Source organism: Syngnathus acus, chromosome 2 (genome assembly GCF_901709675.1).
Source record: "Syngnathus acus chromosome 2, fSynAcu1.2, whole genome shotgun sequence".
NCBI lineage: Eukaryota > Metazoa > Chordata > Actinopteri > Syngnathiformes > Syngnathidae > Syngnathus > Syngnathus acus.
In genome coordinates this window covers 5,251,104-5,270,642 of record NC_051088.1, presented here as the reverse complement: position 1 = coordinate 5,270,642, position 19,539 = coordinate 5,251,104, and the positions used below count along the sequence as shown (strand labels likewise).

The window sequence follows — 19,539 nt, the reverse complement described above, 5'->3', positions numbered from 1 at the left end:
TGCGGGATCCAGACAGCGACTTATTGTGTTATTGGGAAAGCAGTGACAGCAACCTTGAACTGGCTGCTCGTTAGTTTCGCCATGATAAGAGTCTCTAACTCCGCCACACTGTTGTTAGCGAGCTAACCCTGCATGACACATATGAGCTGGGCACATATGCAAGCACTAACATATATGATTGGCTGCATAGCGTGAGTAAAACGTATGGTACCATTGGCTGGACACCTGTCACTCACTGCGTTACATTAAAAAATGGTCCACAAAAACATTATTGGCCTCGTTACAGATCAGATTAGGGCTAATATTAGACATTAATATATTTTGGGTGAATTTTAGTTTATGCGCTGAATATATTTTCTTGTGCAAGCGATGAGGGAACATTGGTCATGATGGTGTGGTTGGTCAGTGTATTTACAGTACTGTGCCAAACTCTAATCCACCCTTTTTTTTTTAAAGTTATACTAATGTCGATGCCAGACACAGAGTGCTATTTCGAGCTTTGGTTACATTGTCATAGCTCCTCCTCTCCCCCCACACTGACCTACTGAATCAAGGCAGAAAGAGATCAGTCTTGGATGAGCGCAAACTGCGAAATGTAACATGCTGGCGTGTGAATGCTCAGCACTGCCGGAGAATCCCTGTCTCATCCTTCGCTGTCAGGATGTCTGCCAGCCCGGGAAGAGGTGGCACTCAGGGGTCTCGTGTTCAACAAGCCCCTTGATCACTTAGGTCTGCTTGAGGCTGCTGTTGGTGTGTGTGGAAGAGATGCCAGTAAGCTCTAACCTCTTTGATAAGATAAAGCAGCAGGAACACTTGGCAGCAAGGGTCGTGGAGGGGCCCAAAATAGTGCCTTAAGGGGCATAACGGCATCTAAATATTGAACCGGCCCCTCTCTCATTACTGCTATAATGAGGCTAGTTAAGGGAGGCCAAAGCTGCGACTGCCCCACCCCCTCCCCAAAAAAACACACTCATATTGATGGTGAATTCATACAATAGATATGTGCTGTTAACCAGTCATCAGGGTTTTATTAATATGATGTGGTGTTAGTTTGAGATCATCCTGTACAGGTGAAGAAAGGACTTACAATACGTTATTAAATTAAAGGTGGCAGCACAAGTGAGATGTTCTTGGTTCAAACCTTGGATGTGCTTGTAGACTTATTCTTCAGTTTTCCGCCTACATTCACAAAAAATGCATGTATGAAGATTGTAAATCAGAGGTCTCAAACCTGTGACCCGGGGGCCATTTGAGGCACACAGGATTATATTTTGCGGCCCCCTTTTTACTGTGCTGTTGTTCTGGCTGTGTGTGTGCGTGTGTCTGTGTGTGTGTGTCTGAGTGTGTGTTTGTTTGTTTGTTTGTTTGTTTCATCTTGTATAGCGCAGGCTCATGACAGCTTTTGATCAAATGTAATTCTAATATGACACCAAATGAAAGGAAAAGATATCCTGTCATCCAGTCCCAGTTGTGTCTTTTTCAAAATCTGTCGTAAAGAGAAACGTTGGTGACAAAACCAGCCAATTTCGAGAAAAACAGCAGACAAAACCTTTATTTGTTGAGCACAGGAACACCCCAACATATCTTGAATGAACAGAACAAGTTGCAGTGCTCAAGAAATCAGATTTCATTACTCAACTAGACTTGCTGAGGAGTATGCAAAGTACCAGGGAGATAAGTGAGAGGACCGGTTCACCAATCGTCTTCACCTTCTGTTGAACCATTAATGTTCTGATCTGTAATTAATAAACAATGAGAATATTTAATTAGTTGTGCTTTATCAAATACTTCAACCCGTTTTTTCCAGGATAATTGATGCGACCCAGGCACACCGAGACTCTCTCTCGCTGCGCCCACATTAGCTGACCCATTCTAAATATGTGTGATTGTGAGTGAGAATGTTTGTCCATTGTGTGCCCACTAATTGACTGGTGAACTGACCCTCAAACTCAGCATGGATAAGCTCCTTGTCCTTAATGAGCAGAAGTGGTGTAGAAAGCTCATGCGTGATGGGTCCATTAATACAAATTGTTTAGCAATCGCTGACAGTACAGTATTGATACTACCATCAAATATTGATGCTGTGGCGCTCCATTGCCCAGTTAGGTAAAGTTGCGCATGTACCGACTTTACTTATGCTGTGGCTTCTAAAAATATAGTTCATGATGTTTTCTTGTGTACTACGTTAGGAAATGTAAATCTAAAACATGTATGTAAGCCTAAATAAACAAACAAACAAACAAACAAACAAACAAACAAACAAACAAACTCTAAAGGGGTCTATATATCGTTGTAATACATAGCAGTTTTTCAATATTATATGTATTCTACAATTACCTTTCCTCTGTTACATTGATATTGTGACGTATCCCAGATGTCAACTATTGCACAATTGCTCTTTGATATATTATCATTGGCAAAGTGTGGTATGGTTATATGGTTTTGTGTTGCGAATTACTCTGTAATTCCCTCCCCACTTTGTACAGAAATACAGCATGCATTTTCCAGTGCACTGTAATGTAATTAAACCATAGCACTGTGTGTGCGTGGGTGCGTGTGTGTGTGTGTGTGTGTGTGTGTGTGTGTGTGTGTGTGTGTGTGTGTGTGTGTGGGTGGGTGTCAGACATTGTCAGAGTCACTGATCGCTACAAGGTTATGTGAGCTTGATTCCATTCGACTTCATTTACTGTAATCTGACAGGAAATTTATTTTGCATCACTTGGCATTTAGGACAGAGGCGACAATGAAGGGAATACCAATTTTAAAATAGTGACATAAAATCAATGCAGACTTCTATGTTTATTTGCAGCTTAGAGAGTGTTATATTGGAGCCCAGTGGAGCAATTATAAAGGTCAGAATTGGTGGATCAACGCTGGGCAGAAATCACTGAATCCTCTTGGAGGAGTGACACATCTACTGTGTAGTTGATCATGCACAAAAGTACAATGTATAATGCCTAAACATCAGTCCATGTGATGTGTGCAGAAGGGCACACTAAGTTGGTTTGGGTACCTCCCGTATAACAATGGTGAAAGAACGCCTTTAAAATAAACCATCAAAACAAGTATGACTTTTTTTTGGCAGCAAATTGCACTTTGCACATGACATCAAATGTTCGTTGCTTGCTTGGCTTACTTGCATTTATTGAAACAGCTGTCTTTATTTCCAAAGGTTTGAGACATGTCTCATATGACCTGCATGCTCTGCTGCCTTTCAGTGGGGCAGATATGACATCTTGGTGACATTCGCAGATAAATCACTTTTTGGAGTAGCAGAAATGTTTTCTGTTGTGTCTTTTTATTTCATTAAAAAAAGAAGAGACAGATGCCCTTCAGTGTGTTGCACTCCAGCACAGGGGCAAACAATGTGTCTTGCAGTTGTCAAGAGAAATGACAGCAAGATAATTGGCGGGGCGCTCCCTTTTCATTTAACTGAAACAAATAAGCTCGCAAAGAGAATGCTGCTTTAAAAACTGAACCTTTGTTTTGCACCGCTTTATTATACTGCCTTTGGAGTAATGAAGTGGAATATTAACGGTCTGAGCATTAAAAACAAATGCACGTTTATTGGCGTGCATGAATATTCATGGCACTAACGCAAACAACCTTAGGCAACTGTTAGGACTGATGAATATTTAAAACAGCTTGGTCACAGTAATTTGAACACTGCATTATAGCCGACTCTGGGAGTATCACGTACAAGGGTAAATAATTTGAGGGAAAAAATGATTTGAGTGGTTATCAAAATGCATCTGGAGAGCAACAGCCCATGTTTGCATTGCACTTTTTTTACGGTCCACACAAGGAGGCTTTGATGACATGCAAGAAACAATACTGCATGTATAGTGATTAGGACTTGTTGGTTAATCAGTCAGTCGGTTAATTAAAATAAGAGAACATTGCCATTTGTAATAGTATTGTTGAGCTTCTCCTCAATTTTGTATAGCAATGGGCTATATTTAGAAGAAAGAGCCGCAAAAATGGAAAGAATGCATGTCAGTGCAAAATTGAATTGAATCCACTGTGTATTTAACTGACAAGGAAACTGGAAAGTGGTAACAATACATAATAGATGCCCACCATTCTTTAAAGGTTACAGGAACTAAGCCCATCTGTGAATAGGGAATTCTCAGTAATAGTCAACGTTTGCTTTGTGATCTTTCTTCCTGCATTTGTCCATTTTCAGCACTTAATTTGAACATTTGTATTCACTTTTAATTTCACATTTTTTATGCAACATTTTATAAGGAGAAAGCTTCATTGACAGCCAATTTCTGAAGTAAAATTCACAATATACTGAAGTATTTGCAACATACTCTCCTTTTGAACTGAGTTCAAGTCGTAGGATAAAAAATGCTAATAATCAAACAAATGGGGCAATTATGTAAGCATTTGAAAAGAGGTTAGTGTACCTCTGCTTTTGTAAGCGTACGTCACGCCGTTTGCGCTGGAAGTTGGAGAATCCCTCACCGCCTTGGCTGCTTCCTTTGAGGGATCCGTGCAATGACTCGTCCTTCTCGTCAGCAACGCTACGCTAATTAGGCGCGCCGCAAAGTCAGCCTGTGGGGATAATGTCCCATTATTAGAGTCATTTGTTTCAATTAACCGCTCTGTGATTCTACAATAGCAGGGCGCAGCCCAGCGCAGAGGAGCCATTACTCTTGCCCAAGGAACCTCAGAGGTTTAAGACGGGAGAAAGCGACGGCTTCCTGCATCCTGCTTGGGGTGCTGCTGCCAGGTTCCACCAACGTAATCAAGGTTTAATTCTTTCTGGGTGGAAAGAGAATGAAATTCCACATTGTTTTTAAGGGCTGTCCCTGTACACATTACCTAGAACCAGTAGCCACTGACGACTTGCTGACTGGTCTTTAAATGCAGGGCACATTGTGACTGATTGAAATACTTTTCTGCTACTCCAGTTTGTAGTTTTAGATCGTAACCAGGTCTCAGCCTTGTGCGGCAGGTTGTATTTCTTTAAAATCCTCACCATACATCGGCTGAACTATTTGATAACTAAAACACCCAAAAATGACTCTTATACCTGCATAGCAACCAATAAAGGCCTCTAATAAGGTCTGGCAGCCAACAGACAGAAACAACAATTGCGCTCTGCGTTTAAAAAGAGACAAAAAACAACCAAGCCTTTGCCTCCAAGTGGTAGAATAATGACAGGGAAAACGGCAACATACTGAATGTTTTTACATCTCCACAATACCAAAAGACACAACAGAGGATTTTGGAGCTTGTTGTAAAACTAGATCTCCATTTTATAGATCACAGCTTGTCAGTCAGAACATAATGGTAGGCCCCGTGAGTTAATTTCAGCTTTACCGGCCCCCTGATCTTATTCTACTCCCACCAGGAAGCCACTGTCTGAAGACTTTGGAGGCCAATTGAAGGTATACATTATAGTCAAGGAGAAAGGAGAAATGCACACGAGAACAGGAGAACATTTAAAGTTACAGTATGTAATAATTATCTGGCCTCATTTTCAGGGGGGCTTGAAAATCAATTTGATGTTTAAGGCACCATTATTTGCATTTGCAAATTGTTTTGCATATATTTGTGAATCTGGTTACGTATTTGTGGCTCTTGTCACGTATTTGGGACTATGGTTACGCATTTGCAAATGGTTTTGCTACAATAATGGCCTCATTGACGTTGTACGGGCAAGGCTTTAAAACTATTGGTGGACCCAGCCATCTTTCATTTTGTGTTCGTGCTGCGGTTAGTTCACAGTGTTTGGTGCTGTGAGCAGAAAAAAAAAGGGTTTCGACTTGAATGAGAAGCTACTGATATGATCTAGCAGTAAGAATGTAAGTGAGTGGCTGCATTCGAAATGTGCAAAGTTGTGAGCGCTTTGACAGTCCAGCCAAGAAGAAAAAAAGTGTGCTCGGATCAGTTTCTTAGAATCCCTTTATGATATGAACGTTTTTACATTTTACATTATGCTCACTGTTGCTCACAGCTGGATGCTGGAAGAGCCTCTCTAATCGCCAGCTCCAAAAAACGGGAGCATAAAGAGAGATGACGTCTGTACGTCACTGCTCAATGCGGTGGAGGAATCGTATCAAAATGTGTTTGTGCAGCTTTGATGCTACTTTCACAAAGCAGGGGAAATCAATTTCTTTACTAATCATTTACATATTGTTTTATCAGCTCTTGTAGCATGGAATGATTTCAAAGTCTACCTCATACAATACGCAAAGCGTTTTTCAGTCCTTTCAGCACTAGATAATGGAAACTTCGATCGCGACCAAGAGGTTGCTGCCCTGTGATGCCTCTGTTGCCAGGCTCCCTCATTGGCTTTCTTCCCCCCGCTGTGCAGATGTTTACAAAGAGACATCACCAGCTCGCATTAAAGGGTTCAACTCGTCCCCTCGGGCTGTTGCTATGGAAATAACCCTGCTATGGTCGTTCATTCATGTTTGATTAATTGAGTTTTTTTTCCCCCCCTGTCGTAGCTTTTTGCTTCTACAAAGACCTTATCACGGGGACATTTTAGCTTGAAAACAAATAACAGGATGAGGTTATTGCATTTGATCTCTCCGATACTCAAACTTGAGCGCTTAGACAAAGTCTTTTTTTTTTTTTTTTACATACGTGCTAACCTTACCTGAGGAAAAAAGATCCTGATTTCTACCTGGATGGAACATCATCTTTTTGCCTTTTCCCCTTCTAAATCGCACACTGCAGGGCTGAGCTACAGCAACCCACTGGGGCCAATTAGAATGCCAGCAGAGCCAGGAAGTGCACAGCAGATGCTGTTTGCCGCTATTTATTAAAATCCAATCTGCATGGACCTCTCCAACAGCTCGTTAAACTACCGTTAATCTAATTAGCTCTCACTTGCCACTGTTTTGAAGACATTACCAAATACGAGGGTCTCGACTTTGCAATTTAGGCTGATTAAGTCAGTCCGATGCTGAGAAGGAGGTCCTCAGAGCTGTCAGTGCTTTTCTGCCCTCTGTTAAATCATGCACACCGACTTCTGCTTTGGTTCTGGTTTGAAGTTGAAATTAAAATATCTGCAAAGGTAATATCAGCCGCGGGCTCACTGGCGCAACCTGCCAGTCTGAGGGAATATTGTATCGTAAAGGTTGTCCTCTAATGTTTTTATTTATGTATTTGTTTTTAAAACCACAACCATGAATGTGCACTTCCGGTTGATGATTGTTTGAGCCGGGCTGTATTTTTATTTGATGAGTGCAGCTCTCGGAATGATTGCCTGCTTCTTTTAGCTCAGAGATCTGTGAGGTGGCTTTGACATGCAGTCCTGCTCATTGCTTACAGATGGCTGCTCTGACATGGCCCTGTAATAGCTTCCAGATGAAAAACGCATGGTATATTTTCAAGATATGTCCCAAACCACCAAAAGTCACCTATGTGGAGTGATTGATAGATTTTGTACAATCTGAAAATCGTGTGGGCAGACATTTAAGTAGAAGATCACATGTTGTGGGGTTTTAAAAACGAGTACTTTGTATTCCAATTACGGCCCAAAGGTTTAAGCATCAAACAGCTTTGTTTACACGTCAGCCACGTTATATAAGACCAATCTTGATAGTGCTGCATATTGCTTGCAGATGTTCATCAAAACAAAATGAATATCTACAAAACCGCTACATGCATGCAATCAAAGCTAACTACAACCCACGTAGTTTCTTACCCATTTGATCAAATGTGTAAATTTGGTTTTCTTCCAACCTGAATCTGAAAACTGTAGTTGTTTAATCTTCATCATATTTACACATACATGCTGCCAACATAATATTTGTTTCTCAATATGCATCCGATATTTTTGTTGCACCGCGCAGCTTTTTAGGAAACCCACTTTTTCCCTTCTGGGTACATTTTGTGGTGAAAATGGTCAACAAATTACATATGGCATTTTGAAATTGCATTATTCTCAGTGCTGCTGTTGCCACTGCTGCCTTAACCATGGCCATATATCTATTTATAAACCCACTAAGGCTTCGAGTGCATACAACAGCTGCACCGACGGAGCACTGCAGCGCTCCATGCTCGGAGTGTTGAGGAAATGCTTGCAAGTGTACCACACTTTCATTTCCATGATGTCCCTTTATCCATATCTTAAAAATGGGAACTTGATCTTAATAATACTCACAATAAATATCACAACATGGAGTTGTAGTTTGTCAGCAGCTTATGCTATCCTCCATGCCATCCGAGATGTAGGTGTTATTTGGTATTACAATCCTGCTTATGATATACCGACAGTTAGCTCCTTCTATTTCCAAACAACAGTTTTGCAACTGCAGCCACCACGTCTTGTTTTGCTGGCGAGACACATTCATGCCTTTTGGGACGCTTACTAGCTCGCTGTGCCACAGCTTAGTACCATGGCCCTCATAAACATTTCAAGCAGTGTTTTCGCTCTTCACACCTTGCCTGCGATCCCACTTCTCCGAGTGAGACTGGCAGCTGTTGACATCTGGAAATCAAATGACACAAGGGAATCTTTGCAAACGAAGACAATTAAATGTGATCTTTTGCTGTCATTGTGTCTGTCCCCCGTGTTGTCACTGCTGAGCGTGAGAATGCAATCCCGATAGATAGCGCAATGATTATACAAGCAGTGAATTAAACACAATGACATGAATCATCATTTCTTGTCATCGCTGACAGTTGTTATGAGTCTGTAGTCTTTGCAGCTAAGCACTGCGAGCCGCTGACATGCCATGAACACGTCTTTTTTCCTTCCGCTGTGGGAATTTTTGTGGCCACTGTGTTGTGCTCAGATTTCAAAGCGTCAAATAAAAAGTGGCAGTAACTGCGCCTTGCACTGTGCTGTACAGCAAACATGGAATTCACTCAGGCGGCTATAATTTTGTTTGGAATGTGTGCTCTTTATTTCAAGAATGTGTCATGTTTGTTTTCATGAAAGTAATGGAAGCAGTTCAGTGACAGGGGTCTAAGTATGATCTCATTTTGAACGTTTTAAGGCATAGTATATAGTTCTTAACTGATTTGTTTCCTTGTGGCCATTGTCGTTTTCATCCTTATTATGTTTTCATCATTATTTTGCACAATGTAAACTCTGTGGCTGTTTAGTGTCTGCGACGTGCTTTGCTACAAATGGCCATCATGTAAAGAGAGGTTTGTTTTTGTCAAGACAATACAAATCGCAGCTATCTCCACTCAGCTACTCTGTGTATCCAATGATGATGATGACGATGATGCATATTGAACATTAAGACTGTGACTGAGCAAACGCACTCATAACTAGGCTCCCACACTGTTACCTGCTTTGATTGCCTTATTTTCACGTCTTTTAAACTGTCAGCTTGCATGTCTTAGTTAGTCCTTCCATGAGCCTCTCCTTTTTCTACGTATTTCATCTCCTTCTCCTTCTCGCTGCTGTTTTCATAGTGACGCAGTTATCAGGCTGTCAATTCTAATCTTGTCTTGCCGATGCAGTGCTCTCCATTCAGAATTACAGCGACCCCCACCCTCCTCCGGAGCTTCTACCCCCTCCCCCTTTCCGTCTCTCGCTTCCCCTCAGACAGCAGAAACGCTGATGGGATGAGCAAGCCGAGGCTGACACCATGGTTCACTCTTTTGATGGTAAACTAGAAAGTGGAGTGCAATATATATTTAGACTGACTGGTCCTTACGGAGCACGGTGTGGTCTCTTACACAGCACCAACCTACAATAAGCGAAAACATACTTTTATTTATGAGCGTCAATCTAATCTGTCAACCTACAATTTGTCCTCTAGTTTACTGCAAGAAAATGTCTGACAATGTCTGTCAGGCTGTTATAGATCTCACAGATAATGAATTTAAATGATAGCCTGCTCTGATGTTGAATGACATTTACTTAGATTGAAAGCATGTGAACGGTCTTGCGAGGTATAGTAAGGTTCAAATGGAAATGGCAACGAGCTCTAAAACTGGCGTGCGCACGCTCCTTCTTCCCCATCAACACTGACGTGATCATCATCACAGTTACAGTTGTAATATTAATTAAACAATCTGGCCTTCTCCCCCCTCACGGAATTGAGGAGTTACATTCCCCGGACTAATCTATGACTTTCCACTCAACAGGACATCACTACAACAGTGACTCCTACTGGTCGTCATAGGGAAAGTTGTATTTTATAAAGGTTTGGATGGTATTACTTCACAAATATATTCTGTTTATTCTGGTTTTAAATAGTTGATTATATCTGAATGACTAGCTGCAACAATGGAATAAGAATCATCTCTAGAATGCAGTTTAAATGCACTCGGAGACTACAAGATTATGTACACACGGTCTAATCATCATAAATGAATAATTTTAGACAGAGTGAAATAATGCAGCATGACGCAAAATGATAAATGTGTAAGCAGGAATGCATGTGTGTCAACAACCGCATACAGTAACATATTTGCAAACCCTTTATATGTTCAGCAGTCACGAAAAACAAGTCCTTATGAATGTTTTACAGTCATAGCAATCTCCACCCGTCTGCTCTGGTTTTATTTCTTTAGATTTAAGCCTCAAACGTTTAAGCTATCAAGTAGGGCTCATTGCCTGTTAAAAGACTACAGTGGCGTTACAGATTGCTTTAGCCTGTAAATAAGAAGAGGAACACGCTTGTGATTCAAGCAAACAGAAGATTCAATCAGCAAGGCAGATAGGCAACTGTATATTTGTCTTTTTTTTTTTCCCAGAAGTGAGTCCAGTGGGTTTCTTTAGAAGCGTTGTTTTGTGAGTGCTTTATTTGTTCTTTCATTTTCAATGTACAATAATTTCATCACCAGTTGTACAATAAAAGAGACGAACCAAGAGAGGAAATGAAAGCATGCGTCCATTGTTCCATCGTCTCGTTAATTGCATGTTGTTGCGTGCTGTTGTCGTCATGCTCTCCAATTTTCCTAGAACTATTGGAGCTGTATTCATCCCCGCCCCGCCCCACCCCACCACCACCATTTTGCTCGTTCCATTTTGCCTACCTTCATTTTAGTCTCTTTTCACTTCAAAGGCTTGGATGGAACAGATGTCATATCTAATGCCTGTCTTCTGCCTCATTGCCTGGAAGTGAGGGCTGATTATGTTTTAATGAAACGTGGCATGCTTGCGCACAAGAAACGAATTTTACCTGTAGGCTGTGAAATAGACAAGCACTAAATGGACACATCTATTTATTTCATTTCAATATTTTTTTTCGTCTTCTTTTCCCACCAATTGTCCTTCTGGACCTTGAATTTGGGTTAGTTAATTTCATGCTGTGTGCAGCTTTTTGTTTGGCTATGAGTTTTCTGCTGAAACAATGAGACTTTCAAAAGCATTCATTTCCTGCCTTTACTTTGACAGTGAAAGGACAAACACGGCTGCTGCGGCTGCGTAAATCTGCTGCAAGTGTACATTTGATTTAGGGAGGTAACTGTAGAATCCAAAAGCACCGATAACAGTTACAAAACAAATATACACGGCGAACAAAACACTGCTGTCCGAGGTCAGATGTAATTATAACAAAGCAAAAGGTACATTTTAGAAGAAGAAAATGAAGCCGACGTCAACAGAAAGTCTGGAATGATGCCGTGCAAACTGTTGTGGGACTGTAAATGCAAGTAAAAATAATGTCTTGCAAATATAGCATCATTTCAATTTATTTCCTCAAGTTGCTGCTTGACACCTACCAGTTTTCTGCTTTGTTCTTCCTGCGAGATCTCAAATGAGATTCAGATGACAGAGAAAACACACAGAAGACTGGCTTGATTATCATAATGGGCAGTGTGCCATTACATTTGCTGTTACGTTAATGGATGAAAAGATTCTTTTTAGGTTAACTGATCTCGCACTGATACAAATGGCAGCATCAACCTATCACTACTTCCTAACCATCCTGCCTCGCAATGTCTTCGTGCTTGCTCGCCGCCCACACCCTTGCACCCCCCCCTTCACAAGCACTCCCTCTCGCTCGCTCTCTCTCTGTCCCCCCTCCCTCCTCCCTCTCCATCTCCTGTGTTTGATGTGTTCTCTCTACATCCAAGAAGGCAATTTTCATACAGAATCACAACCAGGATCAGGTGACCTGAATTTGACTCCCCATCTAAACCCCCTCACGGAAAATGAAAGTGCATTCATGTGTGTTGGATGTTGCACATCATGCGGATGTGAGCAGTTTACGCCTCCTGAAAGCGGAGCGAAATTGTTCTGTGTTATTGTAGACAAACTGTCTGATCATGTGATTAGAGCCTTTAAATGTAGAGATTTCACTTTTTTTCCACCCACTGTCTTTTCTCCCAAAGTGAAGGTACGAGAAAGAATATATTACTAGTCTTATGTATCGTAGATTATAAGTTATTTCTGTTTTGGGTCCATTTTTCTCTTCAACACGCCAGAGGCTAAGCAGTCTCACTGATGTCCCGTTAGTTTGTAAATCAATGTGTTCCCTCTTAGAAAATACTCTGGCCGCACTTCACAGAACGCATCTGTTTTTTTACCCTCGCTCTGCTGTTTGTTGAGAGTTGTGTTGCAGATCACATTTTGAACACAACAATCATCCTTACATCTTCGCCTAGTCAATGCAATGGATTTCTATGCACATTTTGGAGTCCAACTCATCTCATCTTCCTACCTCTGGTGTAAACAGTTATTTTTATCAAATGATTTACAAGCTGTTTTCCTACCCCTTGTACCGTTGCAGATAAGCAACGACAAGCGGTCCTCGGCAGAAATGATGAAGCCCAAACCCAAACCGCAAAAGAAGAAGAAGAAGAAAGATCCCAACGAGCCGCAGAAACCAGTGTCGGCCTACGCGCTCTTCTTTCGAGATACCCAGGCAGCCATTAAGGGTCAGAACCCCAACGCCACCTTTGGAGACGTCTCCAAGATTGTGGCCTCCATGTGGGACAGCCTAGGAGAAGAACAGAAGCAGGTACAAATGACAATATAGTATCTGTGGGAGTGTATGTTAATAACGCAGTTGGAACACTTATTTATCAAGTAAATCATTTTTTAAAATACTCTTTTAATATTCAATTTTGAGTTTTTTCAGTTTCATATCAGAAGATGAATATGAGACAAAAGTTCAAAAGTCCAACTTTTATTTTATGGTATTTGTACATGTACATGTACTCAGGGCAGAGCACCTTTTGTTTGAAGCCACCCACTTTTCAAGTGAGCAAATGTATTGGAACAGACATTGTAAAATAAACTTCAAGTCAAGAACATTTAATATTTGGAGGCATAACCCTTATTTTCAATTACACTTGTGAAACATTGACTTCATCAGAATGTTGCATTCTTTATTTGAAATGCATTTTCCAGTCCTCCTTGGGTTCTTGTTTGCTTTTCACCTTCAGTCTGCTCTTCAGACTTATGTTAAGGTCTGGTGATTAACTAGGCCGGTCAAAGACCTTCCACTGAGTTGTTTAACACATCTAGATGTAAATACTATGAAATAGAAGCTGTAATTCTGAGTGTTTGTCTCCTATTCATCTTTTGCTCTGAAACCCAAATGTCTTCAGCACACAACAACAAAAAAAGAGATTGAACCTTTCTGTTCTCATTCTTTTGAAGGGGGCTGTACATTAAAATGCTAAACATAAACCAAAAATCAGTAGCAGAACCTCCAAAGTGTCACATTTTGAATTTTCAACAAAAGCTTTCTGGAAAAGTATGTCCAAAGTCATGATCAGTTCTATGAGAGGTCAATCACCAAAATTGGAATGATAATCTTGCTGCAACATGGGAAATGGTCTGTTTAGTCACTACAATGTGGGGAACATAACAATAAACTACATTCATTACTCTAGCAATAATTATAAAAGGCCACTATGTGACTATGTCACTCTGGAAACATATTTGTATTCCCTCTCTCTCTCTCGCTTTGTAAATGTGAGTTAAAAAAAAGGAAAACAATCTCCTGAGAATGCATTTAGAAATTGGCTATTTTCTCTCAATGTGAGTGTCACCGTGCCTGTATGAGCTCCATGTACAAGCCATACGCTCTACGACATGCACACTAAAAACTGGCGGTTAAGATGAGCTGAAAACACAATATGCTCTTGGAAACAGCTGAGATCATGAGTTCATGATTAGATCATCGTTGAGTCTAATATTAACCATTAAGAAAAGGAGGCTTTTTTTCTAGTAACATAGGAGATTATATATTTTTTCATTATGACATCCCAAATTCTCCGGTGGATAGTATGTGAGACGTTCAGCAGGCATCTTCCACTGTGTAATTACCAGAACATTGCTGTGGGATAACACTCACCTTCATGAGCAAGTTTTTCCTCTTTCGAAAGATAATCCAGCCGTTTATCCCCTGACTCTCGTTAAAACGATTTTCTCTCTAAATTTAATTCTACCTACTGAAAGAGGAAGGAGAAGGGCGACAGCAGCAATAAAACAGTCCAAGTTAATGAAGCTGAACATTTTACAGGCCGATTTGCGTATTTTGGGGAATGTGTTATACACTTGAAGAGTTGAGTTACTTTGCAATGTTTATGTACAGTGTAAGACCCATCATACTCCGAGTGACACGGCCAAATGTGACTAAATTGGAGAATTGAAGAAAAAAAAGGTCGACAAATGTGGGGGTTTTTGTTTGTTATTGTAGCTAATGTTGCATTGAAAAGAAAACCTCTACAAATGAGTTTTTTTTTTTTTTTTGCTACCGTAGCTTGTGTTCCATTCTCTTTATGCTTTTGATCCTTCCAGGAATATAAAATCAATCCACCTAGTCCTTTGAGCAGCTGAAGGGCATTTTGACAATCCCCATCCTCATGACAAGCAGCCAGCCTGGTTTGCTGCAGTAAATAGGAGGTCATCATGTTTTCATGAGGCCATTCAAATCCAAAGCAGAATTGTTGCCTTCTTTAGTTTCATGTCATGATCAAGCTTTGCTTTTAAAAAGTGTGTTATTCTAATAATGTTTACTGAGTAGCACTGTCTTACTTTTATTCAAGTGTTTTTATTCATCTTTTTCTTACTTTGAACATGAGCAGTTGAAACGCATCAAATAGATATGTTTTAAAAAGATGGAAATCTGCCCTCACTTTGTTTATCCAAAGTATTGAGTTTTACGTGATACTCATTAAATCCTACCCTTTAATCTCTTTTATCTACTATCAATATTTTCACAAAAACATAAACTACTGTAATACTACCACAGACTTTACAATGCTTAAATTTTTATAGGTACATACATTGGTAACTTTATGTGTAATTTTAATAGAATTAGCATGGATCAAATATGTCAGAAATTACTCTTCTCCCTCTGCCTGTACATGTGTTTGTGTGCGCATGTACAGTATATAGAGTATAAGTAATTGTAATGGAATTCAACATTATACATAATCCCAGGTATTGAGAATGTTCACTTATTTCATTCATTTCAACTGATTTATATGATGTGAAAGGCAGTTTAGGTCATACTAATTGATGACTAAATGCTAAATGAATACTAAATCCCTTTCTACTTCTCAAAAAGCAACTCGGGCAGAAGAGCCAACAGCAGAAACAATAGCAATAATATTTTCCCTATCGATTATGTATATACCTTCTGTTGTTTTACCGACCTCTATATCAGGATGTTCAGTCTGCTACAGTACATCCTACCCAGACACTATACAGGCTGTACTGCTGCAGTCAGTGTCTAATGTCACTGTACTGATAGGACTGTTATTTGGGAGCTGAAAGGAGCTAAAGAAGGAAGTTCCAGTTCATTTCTCGGGGTGAATTGGAATGGAAATGATGTATTTCTACAATAGATGGAGACACATTGAGATGAGGCAGTATTAGTGCTGCAGTGAGGAAATAAAAATGTTCTGTGCCATTGGCTCTGATGGAAAGAGAAACATTAAGGGCACGTGTGCGTATGCGTGCGTGCGTCAAGCCCGATTTTCACCTGAAGCTGCGTGTTTTGATTTTCACCTTTCTTCTCAGGGTTACAAGAGAAAAACTGAGGCGGCAAAGAAGGAGTACCTGAAAGCCTTGGCGGCGTACAGAGCCAGTCTGGTTTCCAAGGTAACGCTTATGACACACAGGCACCGGCTTAGACTGTTGATGGATTGGATGGAAAAGCCCCGCTAATGGGCTGGGAGGGGCCTCTGTGGTGGAGAGGGTGAGGGCTGGGCATTAGATGCAAAAAGAACCAGCCATATTCAGAACAATACCTGATTTCCTTGGGGGTGGGGGGGTATTGTAGACGTAATCACGAAGTACTGGGGGAGGGGTCAACAAATCATAGTGCAAGCATATGACCATAACAGCTACAGTATGATGGATTAAGGATCTAAAGCACATTACTCTCTCTACTATGTGCCTACAACAGAATGTCAATAGTCACAATGTCAGGAATTATAGCTTTGGTCTTTTATTTTTAGCTTCTTCTTAATTCAGATGAGTAGCATTTGTGTGCCCCGGGAATGATTTACAGAAACATGGCAGCGGTGGAATAAAGAAGAGCAAGGAGGAAGCCTGAGGATTGCATTGTTTAGTGCCGTCTTGTATTAACAACACAACATAGTGCCAGGAAGATTCCTTTTGTCATTCCATTTGTTCTGCAAGCAAACAGCCTCATTTCTCTGCCTCGGTTTCTGTCAGTGTGTGTGTGTGCGCCTATGCGCATGTGTGTGTATCCTTCTCCCATCTCTGTCAAGGTGTCTATTGATCATTACGCCAGCCTCAGATCTATTCATACAAATGGGCTCCATTACTGTCTAATCAACACTGATGGTTGGAGATGAGCAGTGTGACAGCTCATCATAAAAGGGCGGCAGCGGGGCACCCTGGGGGTGCTACACTTGTTCATAGCACCCACAATGAGAAAGGTCAAGTCACCAAGTTTCTGTTTGGTGGAGTTTGTGTGGGTCTTTACACCGCCTCCACTGCAGCTCTTGCTAAACATCAAATTTCATCTGCCCGTTCATTCATCAGCCGTAGTACAATGAGGGCATGGAACACACAAAGTGAAAGCTGTCAAGCCAAAGATCGATTGAAAATTAAGTTGAGATGCATTTTGGAGCTGCAGCACTGTGAACTAGTGGTTAGCATGGCAGCCTCACCTTCCTTATGACATTAGGGATGCAAAACTTGACTTTCTTGCTTTTGCATATTCTTGCTGTACTTGCGTGGCTTTTCACCACATACTCCGGCTTTCTCCCACATTCCAAAAACATGCATGTTAGGTTAGGTGAAGACTTTATAAATTGTCCATCAATATGAATGCTTGTAGAGCTCTACGTATGTGCCTTGCAAGTGGCTGGTGACCAGTACACATGGCTTTGGCCCAAAGTCAGCTGAGAGGCTCCTCGCGACCCCAAGTGCTCTAGTAAATGGATGCAGGGATACAGCAATATCCTGTATTGATTAGAGGAGGACCATTATGATTTTCAATTGATAATGAATTAAAAACGGGCATGACTGATACACTTGATGGGCCCTCTAGTCCTTTCTGACCACTGTTGATGCAGCTGTTGTGAAATACACTATATACTGAATGTAGTTGTACTGTATTCTATTGCATTATAGTATTGGTATCATTTGGGCATAACACTGTAAATGGTGGCGGATGTGTGCGACTCCAACTTAACAGTTTGAATGTACTAAGTAGTTACCGCTGAACATAATATGCTGGTAAAACAGGATTTGCATTCAATTGCAACCACATTGTCAGTTGTTTATTTTTTACTTGCTCTTCATAAAGTATTTCAATGCACCCCCCCTGTCCTGGTTAAAGTTCACATAAATGTTGGAAAATAAGTTCTTGGTCTTGTTTTTTTATCCCACAAAAGTCTAGCATTTGAACAAGGTGGTGCAGACTTTATCTACTGTGTCAAATATTTCAATCTAAATATATTTAGTAGTAAGCCTGTGGAGCCTTTTCCAGTATTTGGCAAAAGGCGAGTTACACACTGCATTGGTTGCTAGTTGATCACAAATATTTCAGTATATACTTTTTAACGGGGTGTGTGTATGTGATTATATGATACTAATCTTGGTGTCTTATCTCCAGACATATAATGATCCAGAGCCAAAAAGTGCCCAGCAGACAAGCCAGCCCTCCCACCTGCTGCCCCCAAAGCAGCCCCTGTATAGTCCTCAGCCCTCGTCACCCTACCTGGGCCCATCGGGCTCCTTCCCCCTGTCGGACCTCCAGAGCTACGCGGGGCCGCCGCGCCACAGCCTGGCCTCCACTCTCAGCCAATCGCAGATGCTGCCACCCAGCATGAGTGCCTCGCCACCTGCTCCCTTCCAAATCAGCCCTCCCTTGCATCCCCATGCCCAGCTCTCCCTGCACCAGAGCTCCCTGCTCAACCAGCCAATCCGCATGCAGCAGTCACAGCCAATCATCTCACACCAAATGGGACTCCAGGCCCCTTTGCATTCCCCACCTCTCAGCCAACAGGTGAGCGGGAGCTTTCATATTGAGGTTAACTTACTGTCTGATCCTTTTTACTCTCATTCTGTAGCAATTCAGTGAGGAACAGTGCTGCCTTGAAGTTGCTCCAAAGGTTTAACACTGTGGAGTTTGTGACCATTAACTAAGCAGAGTGTATGGGCATTTTTTTCCAGGGTGTTTCCTTGTCATGATAGTGTTAGTAGTAATGAATGAGTCAAAATGCTTTTTTGGGTAGGTTTCTACTTCCTGCCTTTATAACACAATGTCCCATTGCAGTCCCATTTAAAGCATGCCAATTTGTAACTTTTTGACCAAAACTTTGATTTGGATCTGCTCTGACCAGTGTCATGCATTTCAGTCACATCTGATCGCAAGCAATGAGTGGATATGCAGATTGCTATATTTGCGTATTGCACCATACTATATTGTCACCTGTCATCAAAAATTAGAACGTTCTAAATGAGTATTGTGTTTTATTGAATTGCTGTATCTTAGCAGACTTGACTTAAGCTTGGTATTATTTTTAGGAATGTGGGGGGAAAAAAAACAGCAAACACCTGGAGAAAAAAAAAATCTGGCAAGGAACATGCAAACTCCACACAGAAAGGCATATGTGCTAAACACTTGCAAACTCCATAAGAGAACTTTTGTTTTGAAATTAGACCAAATAAAAACTTGACCGGTGTGACAGAATTCAAGGTGCCTGAACTTCAAGCTACGTATGTTTATTACCCAAATATATTTGCTTTCCTTCCACATTTAATCAGTAACATTTCCTGTCCAGCCTGATTTCACATTCATTTTTCCTAATGACATTTTTGACCCTCAGGGGTTTTCCCATATTCAGGCTGAGTACCAGAACAGTGTGGGTGGCTCACAGTCTCCAGGGGCCCCGAACCCAGTGCATGGCCAGAACCCAGACTGGGATAGTGAATACTGCAACAGGGATTGTGGACCCAACCCCTGCAGGTAGGTTCCACACAACAGATGTCACCAAATAAGAATTGCCAGCCATTTTATTCATTTTCCGAATGATTTGCCATCACACGTCCAGACTTAAAACTCCATTCTTAAGACACTGTGATTTTCCTGTTTAAAGCAACCCAACTCCTCCAAAGTGACACGCAGCAGCTGTATAACGTCATTACCATCTCTGACATCCAATTAACGC

At 41.1% G+C, this 19,539-nt stretch overlaps 1 protein-coding gene across 3 annotated transcripts in view; it reads left to right on the top strand.

The window, feature by feature from the left end:
* LOC119119583 (TOX high mobility group box family member 2-like) overlaps positions 1 to 19,539 on the top strand; it is an 81,350-nt gene that overhangs the window by 57,128 nt on the left and 4,683 nt on the right. For all 3 annotated transcript variants that reach the window (XM_037246007.1, XM_037246005.1, XM_037246008.1), the window contains 4 exons: positions 12,663 to 12,893; positions 15,911 to 15,991; positions 17,982 to 18,374; positions 19,198 to 19,337. In XM_037246007.1, the coding sequence (XP_037101902.1) occupies positions 12,663 to 12,893; positions 15,911 to 15,991; positions 17,982 to 18,374; positions 19,198 to 19,337 (845 nt within the window). The remainder of the gene's footprint in view (positions 1 to 12,662; positions 12,894 to 15,910; positions 15,992 to 17,981; positions 18,375 to 19,197; positions 19,338 to 19,539) is intronic.